General features: G+C 37.6%; 1 protein-coding gene across 12 annotated transcripts in view; it reads left to right on the top strand.

Annotated features, from left to right (window-relative positions):
• Positions 1-13,657, top strand: part of ATP13A3 (ATPase 13A3) — a 92,894-nt gene that overhangs the window by 47,517 nt on the left and 31,720 nt on the right. For all 12 annotated transcript variants that reach the window (XM_031663896.1, XM_021935010.2, XM_021935008.2 and 9 more), the window contains 8 exons: positions 384-541; positions 1,258-1,446; positions 3,918-3,979; positions 7,254-7,404; positions 9,764-9,880; positions 11,146-11,163; positions 11,255-11,408; positions 11,502-11,622. In XM_031663896.1, coding sequence (XP_031519756.1) covers positions 384-541; positions 1,258-1,446; positions 3,918-3,979; positions 7,254-7,404; positions 9,764-9,880; positions 11,146-11,163; positions 11,255-11,408; positions 11,502-11,622 — 970 coding nt within the window. The remainder of the gene's footprint in view (positions 1-383; positions 542-1,257; positions 1,447-3,917; positions 3,980-7,253; positions 7,405-9,763; positions 9,881-11,145; positions 11,164-11,254; positions 11,409-11,501; positions 11,623-13,657) is intronic.

Genomic DNA, 13,657 nt, shown 5'->3' with positions numbered 1-13,657 from the left:
CTGGGCCGGGCGCGGTGGCTCACACCTGTAATCCCAGCACTTTGGGAGGCCGAGATGGGCAGATCATGAGGTCAGGAGATCGAGACCATCCTGGCTAACCTGGTGAAACCCCGTCTCTACTAAAAAATACAAAAAACTAGCCGGACGAGGTGGCGGGCGCCTGTAGTCCCAGCTACTCGGGAGGCTGAGGCAGGAGAATGGCGTGAACCCAGGAGGCGGAGCTTGCAGTGAGTTGAGATTGCCAAGATTGCATCACTGCCTGGGCGACAGAGCGAGACTCCGTCTCAAAAAAATAAATAAATAAATAAATAAAAGAGATTCTGTTATGGGAGAATTCTCATTTTCTTATAAAAATATAAATAATTCTCTTCTTTTCTTGATAGGATTTAGTACTTCCAAAGGACAGCTTGTTCGTTCCATATTGTATCCCAAACCAACTGATTTTAAACTCTACAGAGATGCCTACTTGTTTCTACTATGTCTTGTGGCAGTTGCTGGCATTGGATTTATCTATACTATTATTAATAGCATTTTAAATGAGGTAGGTATGTGGGACTCTTAATACGGTTTGAACCTCAATTATTTATCACATGTGGCTATTGAGGATTTGAAATGTGGCTAGTGAGAATGAGGAACTGAAATTTTAAACTAATTTAATTTTAATTAATTTAATGCTAACACAGTCGTGAGACTAGTAGCTATGATATTAGAAAGTCCAGCTATAGAACATTTCCATTATAAAGGACACTTCTTTTGGATGGCTCTGGTTTAATGGTCTTTTACTTGGTCTTGTGACTTTAAAAAAAAACCCCACATACTCACCAAAAGCTTTATTTTCTCTTTTTTACCTCTGAGATGTAATATACAGTGTTAAAATGATTTTTGATTATCTAATTGAAGGCGCCGCTTGTCAGAAGCGGAGACTGGCACAGGAAGGTGTGTGCATGCTGAGTCAATATCTGATAAAGCTTGTTGACCGGCTTTGAAGTGTGTCATGTGTGAAGTATATAGCGCTGTGAAAATGAGATAAGTTTCTTTTGAAAGTAGTTGTCATTCTATAATTCATTGAGCTTTTTTATTTTGCAGAAATATCTGAAGAAAAAATTATAAATGGTTAATAGATATGTATATATACACACACATACATAAAATTGAAATTCACAATTGAAAATGACTTACAGATTTTCACTAAAGAAATACCCATATTATATCAGCAAATAATATTGGGGGTTTGACATTTATTTTTGTTAATTGTAGGTACAAGTTGGGGTCATAATTATCGAGTCTCTTGATATTATCACAATCACTGTGCCCCCCGCACTTCCCGCTGCAATGACTGCTGGTATTGTGTATGCTCAGAGAAGACTGAAAAAAATCGGTATTTTCTGTATCAGTCCCCAAAGAATAAATATTTGTGGACAGCTGAATCTTGTTTGCTTTGACAAGGTTGGTTCAGTTTAATAGTTACTTTCAAAGGTTACTTTATAGCATTTAAATATTTAGATCAATGTTTTTTTATTTTCTTTGTCAACAAATTTGCACACATTCTGTCATGTTCCTCTAATTTTCCTTTTCCTCAACTTACTTGGTATATGCATCATATTTCTATACCATAAGTTGTCACTTAACATTACTGATAGGTTCTTGGAAACTGCAACTTTCAATGAAATGAAACCAGTTTTACCATAGGCTACTTGATACAAATGAGATTTCAGTTCCTATGCCATATTTTGGTAACAGAAAATCACCAAACTTCTAAATAAGGATCTAAAACACTTGTGATACTAATCATTGAAATAAATATGAGCTATACATTCATTTAAGAAAGAAATAAAAGTAAGTAAGGTAATTATTTACCCAGTTGTTTTATTTTAGGCTCATGGGTAGTGGGAGCCTATCTCAGCAACTGGTGGAACGAGGCAGGAATCAGCCCTAGACAGGATGCCATCGTATCGCAGAGTGTACTCCCACTCGCTCAGACGGGGACCATTCAAATATGCTGGTTCACTTAACTTGCATGGCTTTGAATGTGGGAGGAAACCGAAGTACCTGGAGTGAAACCCGTGTAAACAGGGAGAGAACATGCAAACTCCATGTAGATAGTGGTCGCGGCTGGGCCTCAGCTCTCCCCACCACTGGCCCCCATCGTGTTATAAAAAACGAACAAAAAGTAGTATTTGAGGACATGCTGTATTTCTTATTTTCTCAATTTTTAATACTTTGGATATTGCTTATTTGCTCAGAGCTGCAGTTAACTTGATTATATCCAGAATTAGGCCCAGTAGTATTAGTAGTAGTAGTAGTAAAGATTATGTGATCTTTAATTTTTTGGATAGTAATTCTTATTTAACACAATAGGCTCCATACACATATATTTATTATGATTTTATTGGCTTGTAAGTGTGTATGTTTAGTGTTTGCTGTACGATTTTATTGAATATGTTTCAGAATTATGAAGGTCACTGATTTTATGTGAAAATGACAAATTATGTACCTGTGTGAAGTATATCTTGCCTCTTAGAAAGGTTTCTCCTTTCGGCTGGGCGCGGTGGCTCAAGCCTGTAATCCCAGCACTTTGAGAGGCCGAGACGGGCGGATCACGAGGTCAGGAGATTGAGACCATCCTGGCTAACACGGTGAAACCCCATCTCTACTAAAAAATACAAAAAACTAGCCGGGCGAGGTGGCGGGCGCCTGTAGTCCCAGCTACTTGGGAGGCTGAGGCAGGAGAATGGCGTGACCCCGGGAGGCAGAGCTTGCAGTGAGCTGAGATCGCGCCACTGCACTCCAGCCTGGGCGACAGAGCGAGACTCCGTCTCAAAAAAAAAAAAGAAAAGAAAAGAAAGGTTTCTCCTTTCCTGACCTGGAATTTTCTTTAAAGTTTTCTGAGAATTAAACTTTGACCAAAAAAATCTTCTATCAAACTTTCTGGGTAACTGATGTGATACGAGTTTGATTTTTGTGCATTTCATTATTACAGAAAAAATGGGAAACATGCTCTGTTAGAAAAAAATATGTCACATACTGCCATGATTATTTCATATTTATCTGTTCAAAAAATTTCACTTGTGCTTGTCTTTTTTGGAAACTTCACTAAAATTTTTAAACAGACAAAAGTGGAGAAAAGATGCATGTATAATAAACCCTTATTTACTCATTACCCAGCTTTATCAGTTATCAACACATTGTCCATCTTATTTTTTCTATCTGCTCATTTTGAAGGGGACAACATCAGACAAATTATTTCAACCGTAACTCCCTCAATATGTGTCTAGAGGATAAGATATTTAAAATACCACTATCACGTTGAACAGAATTAGCAGTTCTTTAGTTTTTCTAATATCCAGTTGAGATTTCCTCAAATCTCAAATTTTTACTAATTGATTTTTCAGTCAGAATCCAAATAGGGATTGCATTGCTTACAATTAACATTTAACATTTGCCTTTACTTGCCCCTTATCTCCAATTATTTTGTTGAGGAAACCAGGTCGTTTACCTTGTGGATTTGGCCAATTGCTTCCTCCTGATAGACTTTAACCTGTTCCTCTTGGCTCTCCCTGTACAGTAATCCTTCCTTCCTTTATGGGCATCCTTTATTGATTGATAAGATAGGTTAATTGATGCATCCTTCCATTGATTTTTGTTGATAGTATAAGCACATAAATATGTACCCCTCTCTCCCCTTACATAGAAGACTTGTGAGCATTGTTTGCACCCCCTTTCCCACTTTAGCCATATGTCCTGGAAGCCGTTCTCTATCAGGGATCTCACCTGTTTCTTTTTTTAACTCTGTAGAACTCCATCATGTTATGTGTAGCATAGTTTCTAATGCTGTGTGGTGGTTTTTTATTTTTCTGTTTTGGGTTTTTTTGAGGCATCATCCATACTGTGTGCATGTGTACTTTTTTGTTTTTTAGACTGGAACTCTAACTGAAGATGGTTTAGATCTTTGGGGGATTCAACGAGTGGAAAATGCACGGTAAATATTAGTTAGATTTGATAGTTTATTAGTTTATTTTTAATATTGTATCATATGCAACATTCAAACATAAAGGAAGTAATGTAACAGACAACTGTGTACCCACACCAGGATTAAACTGTGGACATGTTGCCATATTTGCTTCAGATCTCTTCCTTTAAAAGATTAAAATATTATAGAAATTGCCAAAGTCCCACTCTATCCCTTCCCCAATTCTTACTGCAATTCTGAAATTATTTTTGCGTATTTTTTATTTTTTCTAAGTATAAATCTATAAATAAGTATCCATGAATGATATACTGTACATATGTTTTGCTGCTTTTTTCCCCTCTCTAAACGTTGTTTTCAGGATTTATCCATGTTGATATGTGCAGATCTAGTTTATCAATTTTAACGGCTCTGTCTTATTCCATTGTATGATTAAACCTTGTCTGACCTACTAAGGGACAATTCTGTTTTTTCTTCTTTTTTGTCTGCACTGTTACAAATGGTGCTGCAATTAAAGTTCTTAAACACACAACTGGAAGGCATGTGGCTGAGTTTCAGTATGCTCGATCCCTGTAAATGGAAATGCTGGGCCATAGCATGGGCACAGCTTCAGCTTACTTCTACTTTCTCTTTCAGTGGAGAAAGATCTTTTTGCTCCACATTCTTGCCAAACTTGATATTGTCAGACTTGTAATTTTTGCCAGATGGATGGATATGAGTATTACATTGTGGTTTTACTTACATTCTTCTCATTTCTTATAAAATTGAGCATCTTTTCACATTTTTGGAGGGAGGGTCACTTAGCATTCTTCTGTGTATTGTGTGTTTATATCCTCATGTGAAGTCTATCTTATTCATTTGTTAGCGGTCTTTTTTATTTTCTGGAGAGTAATCTTTTTCAATACTGTGTATTGAAAATTATCCCACTAGTCTCTGGCTCATCTCTTTACTTTTGTTTCTGTTGCTTTTTGAAGCTCAAAAGTTTTATTCCGGTAGTTTTGTTTATGTCTTCCTCCGCCCCAAAAGTCTGCTACATTTTGGTTTATATAGCTTGAGAGACAGTATTGTTTGGCTAATGTAATTTCAAGAGTTGTTATGTCTTGGAAAATAGTGTGTCACATTGCGACCTTTCTTATCCCTAGTAGTGCATGTTGCCTTCAATTCTCTTTTGTCTTATGATTATGTAGCTCTATACCAGCTTTCTTTTGCCTGATGTTTGCCTAGTATGTGTTTTGTCACCTGTTTACTTTTCAGTCTTCCTGTGCCATGATGTGCACATTTATTCAGATATATTTGAAATTATTTCTACCATTGCTCCCCCAATTTACATACACATTTTCATATTCTCATTTTTTTCTCTCCTTTTCTCAGTTTATGCATCCTAATCTTACACTGCTTGTTCTTACATTATCAATATTTATACTTAAAGTTCATGGCTGTCAATACTGCCTTTTAACCAACCCCTTGTCCCCCAAAACAAACCTATGGACTGTAAAATACTTTTGGTTATTCTCCTCCCTTCCTATATGTATTTGTTGCATAATATTTTCTGATTATGATTTTGGTCTTACACATTCTGCATGCTTAGATTTACCTAGGTATACAAATATCTTAACCATTGCATCTTGTATAAATTGCCATCTTCTGTAACTACATTCATTTGCTTTGTTTCACTGTCACTTTTTTTTTTCTTTTTTTTTTTTTTTTTAGTGAAAGCAAGTTTATTAAGAAAGTGAAGGAATAAAGAATGGCTCCTCCATAGGCAGAGCAGCCTACTGTCACTCTTGGGTGATCGTGTAACTGTACAGATTTCTAGGTTTGACACTTGTGTTCTCTCAGTACTTTGAACGTGTGATTTCATTTCTCTTGATACCTTTTGTTAATTGGTACTGATAAATCTTAGTCTCTTTAGTAATCTTTTTTCTCTCTGGTTGCTTGAAGAATATTTCTTCACACTTAATTTCTGCAGATTCACCATGATCTTTTTATTTGTGTGTACAGGATTCATGAAGCTTCTTGATTTCACACATTCATGTTTTTCATAAATTCTGGAAAATTTTCAGGCCTTTTTTACTGGCATTATGACCTTTTCCTTGTGTTTTGTTTTCTCTCCTTCTGGGAATCCTAACCGTGTGTTGGACGAGACAGTTTACTTGGTTCTTTCCAAGTCTGCTCCCACCCCCACTCTCGAATTTACAGTGTCTTATTCTTTTTCTAAGTCTAATTTTAAAATGCCCTTTTTGCATTGTTTCAGATTTGCCATTCTGTTATCTTAAACTTATGGGATTCTTTATTTTTTTATTTTAAAAATAGGGATGGGTGTCTCGATATATTTCCCAGACTGGTTTTGAACTCCTGACCTCAAATGATCCTCCTGCCTCGGCCTCCCAAAACGCTGGGATGACAGGCATCAGCCACTGCGCCTGGCCAAATTTATTAGGATTCTAATTCTGTCTTTGTTATATCTGTTGACACTCTTGGTGAATTGCTTGCTAGCACATCTTTAAATTATGGACTCATTCTTAACAGAATTTTTCTTTGAGCTCCCCTCTGGAGAAGTTCTGACTTTGCTTGGCTAAGAGCCCCAGTGGTAATCAACGGTGTCATACAGGCTTTAACTGACCTCCTGTGTTTCAATCCTTGCTGTGCTACTTATGGGCTGTGTAACCTGGGACAAGTCACTTAAACACCCTGCTTCAGTTTTCTCATCTATAATGGGGGTAATAAAACACCTTTGTATAGTGTGAGGATAATGGGTCAATACATTTAAAGTTCTTAGAATAATGCCTGGTTCATAGTAAATATTATGCAGATACTAGCTATTTTCTTGGACTTTGGGTGAGGAAATAGACAAGCTTATTCATAATTAATGCCTTTAGGTCTGTGGGTGAATTTTTTCTCGTCAGCCCTTTTCCCAAGAGTATGTAGCTCTTCAAGAGTAGACTTTCCTGAGTCGGAGGGATCCTTTCAGTACCAGCTTCCCACTTTGCATGGGGCCAAACTTGGTTTCCTGTCCTTTTGTGGGTATTAAATCCCAAGTTCTTAGTTTACTGAGATGGCCTCCTGCCTTCATCCCCTCAGCAGCCATAGCATCAGCTCAAGTTCGTTACCCCTCTGGTTTTCTTTTCCCACTATTTCTGGCACTTGGCAGTTTCTCTTTCTTAGAAGCTCAGTTTGGGATTTAAAATATATATATATTTTAAATTACAAAACTAGAAAAGCCCTATTAGAATATTATCTTGAATCTTAGGATTTATGAAACTAATTCAGTGTATCTTCTGCTTAGATTTCTTTCACCAGAAGAAAATGTGTGCAATGAGATGTTGGTAAAATCCCAGTTTGTTGCTTGTTTGGCTACTTGTCATTCACTTACAAAAATTGAAGGAGTGCTTTCTGGTGATCCACTTGATTTGAAAATGTTTGAGGCCATTGGATGGGTAAGTCAAATATTTTAAAATACAAATAACTTTAGGAAAATAATAATTAAAAATTAAATTACCTCATGGAAGGATTATTTCTGCTTTTTGTTTTAATGACAGTCTATCTTGTACCCTAAAAGGAACTATGTAATTTCTAAAGCTATATCACTAGAGAAATATTTTTAAAATCGTGCAAAAGTAACTTTTCGTTAACCCATTTAGTACTCCTTTAATAGAGGTTGACCAGCTGAGGCCCCTGCTTTGTGTTTGAGATAAACCAGGGGCCAGCAACTTGGGGCGGTGGAGCAGAGCCAGTAAGATGATCTTAACTGACACAATTTCTTGGCCACAGGCGAAGGAGTATAAAGTCCTGTCTTCATTGTTCTTTTTTACCTGTCTTTTGTTTACTGTGTCCACACACATGCACATGTGTGTGTTTGTTTATAACTTCCTTCTATTTTTGCCATTGGTGCTTTTAATTTCTGAGTGCCTGCTTATGTTCTCTGGTTGTTACCATTTTACAGCATTCAGTTCTTCTTTTATAAATACAAAGACAGTTCATTTTTAGAGTTCCGTTCTGGCTTCTTAATTATTTATTTATTTTCTCTGGGGTTACAGTCTCCTCTGGCCCCCACCCCATGCTTGGTGTCTCTCTTTCATGCTTTTGGTTTTTGTTGTACATCTGGATGGCACTTTTTTACTATAAAAATGAAGATCTGACTTGGTAATTCTGCATAGCTGCAGTGAGCTACTTATACTTTTACCCTTGCCCATATGTATGTTAGTGTTTCTGAGAAGTGTCTCTCTGATCGGGAAGGCTTGTTGGGGGGTGGGGGATGGTGCTTGCTGTGTGTCTAGTGGGGTCTTATCGACAGGGGTTCTTAAAGTTTCAAAGGAATAGTTTCAGAGTTAGCCTTTCTGATGCTTTCCTGACCCATTCTCACCACGCTGGCACATGTGGGGCTTTCCTGACCCATTCTCACCACGCTGGCACATGTGGAGCTTTGTCCTCTGGAATCCTCACCCTCCTGTGAGAAGCCTTTGCTCCTGTCAGACATTCAGTTTATGTCTCTGGAGGAGGACTCCCTAGTTTTTTGTTTGGCTTTCTTTAGCTCAGCTATTCTGGCTGATAAATGTTCCTGCCTCACCTGGTATCTTGTGTTTTTTCTGGTCTACTGTTTCGTTCCCCTTTGTATCCATCCATAGGTTTCAGTTTGCCCTTTGTTTCCATATTTGAAATCCCTTCCTGCAGGTTTGTTTTCTGTTTACATTTACCGGATCCTGCCTCCCTCTTCCCTGCCTCCTCACGCCCCTCCCTCCCTCCCCACATTTTGAAAGGGAGGGAGGGAGAGGGTGACTGGATAAGTGCTCCATCTGCCAACTACTGAAAGTCCACGGTAAACACTCTTGACATTTAATTCCAAAAAGGAGGCCTCACTTCATTTGTAGAGAGAGTAACAAAAATGGGCTGATTTATCTTTCTTCTCTAAACTTTTCTCCAACTGAATAGATTTTCAGTAGATTTAGTGTTCAGTATTGGTGGATCTTCAAAGAAATTGATTAAGAAGATTTGTATAATGGCATATTTCATTGGCCTTGAGTTGCTTTGATGCTTGATCCTACCAGAGCTTACTTATCAATGAAATGGTTTCACGTAGCTAGTCACAACTGTGACTTGATGTGATTGATGTCATATGATACAAGATGCATCCCAATTTTAGAGATGTTAAGATACAAAAAAAGTGTCTTAGAATTGTCCAAAATTGACTAATTTTTCACAGTTCCCTATCATTTTTTCATTTATTGATCCCACTAGTTATAGTGTGTGTTTAATACAGGTTTTTCTTTGAACGTTTTTCACCGAAAAAAGGTTCTTCAAAGTAGTAGCTTAACTAGAAGTATTCAAGCTGAAAAACTCTAAACTCATATCTTTGTACTTTAGCCCGTTTTTGACCCAGCGGTTCTGCTAACCATATCTGAGCTCTATGTACTTTTGAATCCTTTCTTGGTAGCAGAAAGGAATCACTGGATGAGACTGAAAATTCTGGGGACTGCAAGACCTTTTGTCTTTTGCAGAGCTAGTCTCTAAACCCAACAAGTTGTAAGAGTGAAGCGAGATAAGTTTCTGTTTCTTTATTCTGCTTCTAACCCTGAATGAAGCAACCCTTCTCCCATGGGTTGCTAGCTATCTAACTCAACATCTTTGTTCAGGTTTTCTTTTACTTATGTTAGTGATCCAGTAGTGCTCATTTGTTCCTTGGACATAGATTTTTTTTTAATTATTGAAAATGGCCATAATGTTCCATTTAAAAATGGAACCATGAATTCAATTTTATGAAGCAGTGCTTGAATGGTTGGTGTTTTTTTTTTTTTTCAGATTCTGGAAGAAGCAACTGAAGAAGAAACAGCACTTCATAATCGAATTATGCCCACAGTGGTTCGTCCTCCCAAACAACTGCTTCCTGAATCTACCCCTGCAGGAAACCAAGAAATGGTGAGAAATCACTTAAAGCTCAATAAAACTGTTGGTGGTTACTTATATTTATTTTTAAATTTTTAAATTTTTATTTTTTATAGAGACAAGGTCTTGCTATGTTGCCCAAGCTGGTCTCAAACTCCTGGGCTCAAGTGATCCCCACACCTTGACCTCCCCAGGTGCTGGGATTACAGGTGTGAGCCACCGCCCCCAGCCTGCTTACTTATATTTAATTCTCATTTTAAAATGTTGCTAGAAGAGGAAGTCACAAGTCCTTTATTTAACTCTTATGCAGAGATAGGAATATTTTAACTGCGTTTCTCAGAAACTACACCTCTATGTTGAGATTTAATTTGCAGTCCTATCACTTTTCCTTCCTGTTTACTGAGCAGCTTAGTGCCTTGTGATTTATACAGCTGGTGGTTAATCCTCTTAAATTGCATCTGTATTCCTAGAATTTAATAAAAAGTATGTATGAAAGGCTTTACTTTCAGTGAATTTTCAAATATATTCCCCTTAGTTTATTATTGTTTTTTAAGTTACCTGAAAATTTTTTTACGTGTATAACTATTACATATCCAAGAAATTTACCAAGAGTCTAATAATTAAACAGCACTTTATCTTATTTGTTTAGCTGGTTGGCAGGATTCTGGGTAATTCATTTTCCTTCCTGTTTATATTTGTTCTTTCCAGAGTTTATTACTATTTTTTGAGACAGAGTCTCGCTCTATCACCCCGGCTGGAGTGCAGTGGTGAGATCTCAGCTCACTGCAACCTCCACCTCCCGGGTTCAAGCGATTCTCCCACCTCAGCCTCCTGAGTAGCTGGGATTACAGGCACGCGCCACCGCACCCAGCTAATTTTTGTATTTTTAGTAAAGACAGGGTTTCATCATGTTGATAAGTCTCGTCTCGAACTCCTGCCCTCAAGTGATCCACCCACCTTGGCCTCCCGAGGTGCTGGGATTACAGGCATGAGTCACTGTGCCTGGCCAGTTTATTATTTTTTTAATTTTTATTTTTTGTTTTTTGGTATGTACACTTGTTTATTTTAGTACTCGAATGTTAATATTTTCAGGATAACAGAACATTTGAAAATATTTAAGAACATACTTTTTAAAAATGGGAAGTAGTATAGAAGGAATCTTGAATCCTGACTTTGAAAAACAGTTGCTTGTTTCTTTTCCAAATAATGTTTTGTGGATGCTTAGTAAACTTTTTCTAACTTCAGTATGTTAATAGAGTTAATCTGTACTATTTCTTCTTGTTTTGTTTCGTTTTTAGGAGCTGTTTGAACTTCCAGTAAGTGAAGAATGTTTACTTGTTACCTAAGTATATTTGTTTTGATTTTTTAAGAATAATAAGTGCTTGTGCATCTTTTGAAATTATATAGGCTATTTATGAGATAGGAATTGTTCGCCAGTTTCCATTTTCTTCTGCTTTGCAACGTATGAGTGTGGTTGCAAGGGTGCTAGGGGATAAGAAAATGGATGCCTATATGAAAGGAGCACCCGAGGTCATTGCCAGTCTTTGTAAACCTGAAACAGGTAAGGAAATATCTATGCTCTGAGTAAAATTCTGGTATTTGTGTAAACTTGTTAGCAACTCTAACAATGACATTTACTCTTTCTTTTAAAAAGTTCCTGTAGATTTTCAAAACGTTTTGGAAGACTTCACTAAACAGGGCTTCCGTGTGATTGCTCTTGCACACAGAAAATTAGAGTCAAAACTGACATGGCATAAAGTACAGAATATTAGCAGGTGAGGTTGAATGACTTTCCTAGTTTCCCAGTCATCATCATTTATGTTTATATCGTTCATGCACAGTAATTTGCATGTAATTGAGTATTTGTTGAATGTATGAAAAGATATCTAATACAATATTGTTTTAGGTGAGTGAAGTAAAAGTACATTTTCCCCACTGCCTGATTTCCTTTCATTCTGGTTTTTTTTTTTTTTTTTTTTTTGAGAGACAGTCTCACCCTGTACCCAGGCTACAGTGTAGTGGCGCTGTCTCAGGTCACTGCAACCTCTGCCTCCCAGGTTCAAGCAATTCTTGTGCCTCATCCTCCCAAGTAGCTGGGATTATAGGCATGTGCCACCACACCTGACTAATTTTTATATTTTTAATAGAGACGGGGTTTTTACCATGTTGGCCAGGCTGGCCTCGAACTCCTGGCCTTAAATGATCATTCAGTATTGACTGTTGACCTATGTTTCCTTATGTTATTGTAACATCATATGTTTTTTTCTTAAAGCTCTTTGAAACTATTTTCAATTTGTTAATTATTGTGTACCCACTGTGTGTCAGGCACATTCCAAGAACAGTAAATGTAATTTTATAGAAGTTTATTTTCTCCAATTGATCTTCTCACTTTTGCCCAGGGGTTAGGTCTAACTACTAATTCAGTCAGAATATAATGAGTCATAGTGACCAAGCTCCTTCTACTCTACTTCTTTCCTAATCCCCAGTGCTCTCCATTCCCCCCATCAAAAGACAGTGTCATATTCAAGTATTGTCGTTTTGACTGTAACTGATACAGACCTACCTTTGAGGATAACATTTTTGTTTAGGAATACTTCATGATGTACCTAGTTTTTTGTAAGCAGAAAGGACTGTCACTTTGGCTGTCCTGCTAAATTGCCTATTTGGGGGAGATGGTCTAAGCATGAGTTTTTAAAAAAAAAGAAACACCTCTACCCAAATTATGTGATACATATGCATGTCGGGAACCACAAATGTATACAATATTATATCCTAATTCCTACTAAGGACACGTTAGTCTCTTCTTAGTTTATAGCTTCACACTAGCAGGGGTGCTAGGGGGTAAGAAAATGGATGCCTTTGCCATTTTCCCCCATAAACACTAATTATTGAATTGCTTACAGTTTTTTTTTTTCTTTTGAGACGAAATCTCGCTCTGTTACCCAGGCTGGAGTGTAGTGGCACGATGTCAGTTCACCACAACCTCCGCCTCCTGGGTTCAAGTGATTCTCCTTCCTGAGCCTCCTGAGTAGCTGGAACTATAGGTGCACACCACCATGCCTGGCTAATTTTTGTATTTTAGGTAGAGACGGGGTTTCACTATGTTGGCCAGGCTGGCCTTGAACTCCTGACCTCGTGATCTGCCCGCCTTGGCCTCCTAAAGTGCTGGGATTACAGGTGTGAGCCACTGCGTGCAGCCGCCTATAGTTCTTGAGCATGTCATCTTGAGACATCCTTCCATGCCATCGGATAGACTGTTTCTTGTGCTGAGGATACTCTGTCCCTCCTTGTTAACTTTCCTCTCTTTCTCTGCTCCCTTTCTTCTTTACCCTTCCACTGAGACCTCTGTGTTTCCATTTTACCTTGTAGGAATGGGTTTTAGCATTTCCCTTATAGCTTAAGCCTTTATATCTTGAATATTGGACTGTTCACTAACTAGAGGGTCAGATTTCCATGACCTGTATCATTCATACGATATGAGAGAGTTAGGAGACGATATGAGAGAGTTAGGAGACGAGCTGAAGCCAGAAACTAGTGCCTGAAGGAAAACAGCTTAGTGCTTTTGACACAGTGTCTTCACATTGATACAGCTTTGCATTTTGAAATACAGTTTCAGGTTTCAAGGCTTTTTCCGGCTGTTACCACCAGCAGTTTCATTTATATTAATTTTCTCAACTATTCTCTAATGTCTTTACCATCCATTGTTAGAAATTAGGTGTTTCAAAGATTTTAGATTTCATAGATACATACTTCAAGCAACTTTTATTGGAATTTTGTTAGAAAAATCGTTTGGTTATTCCAAGTCTGAAA

The sequence above is a fragment of the Papio anubis genome, chromosome 2, assembly GCF_008728515.1.
Source record: "Papio anubis isolate 15944 chromosome 2, Panubis1.0, whole genome shotgun sequence".
Lineage (NCBI taxonomy): Eukaryota > Metazoa > Chordata > Mammalia > Primates > Cercopithecidae > Papio > Papio anubis.
Note: the sequence above shows the minus strand (reverse complement) of the source record. Positions and strands in the feature narration are given on the sequence as shown.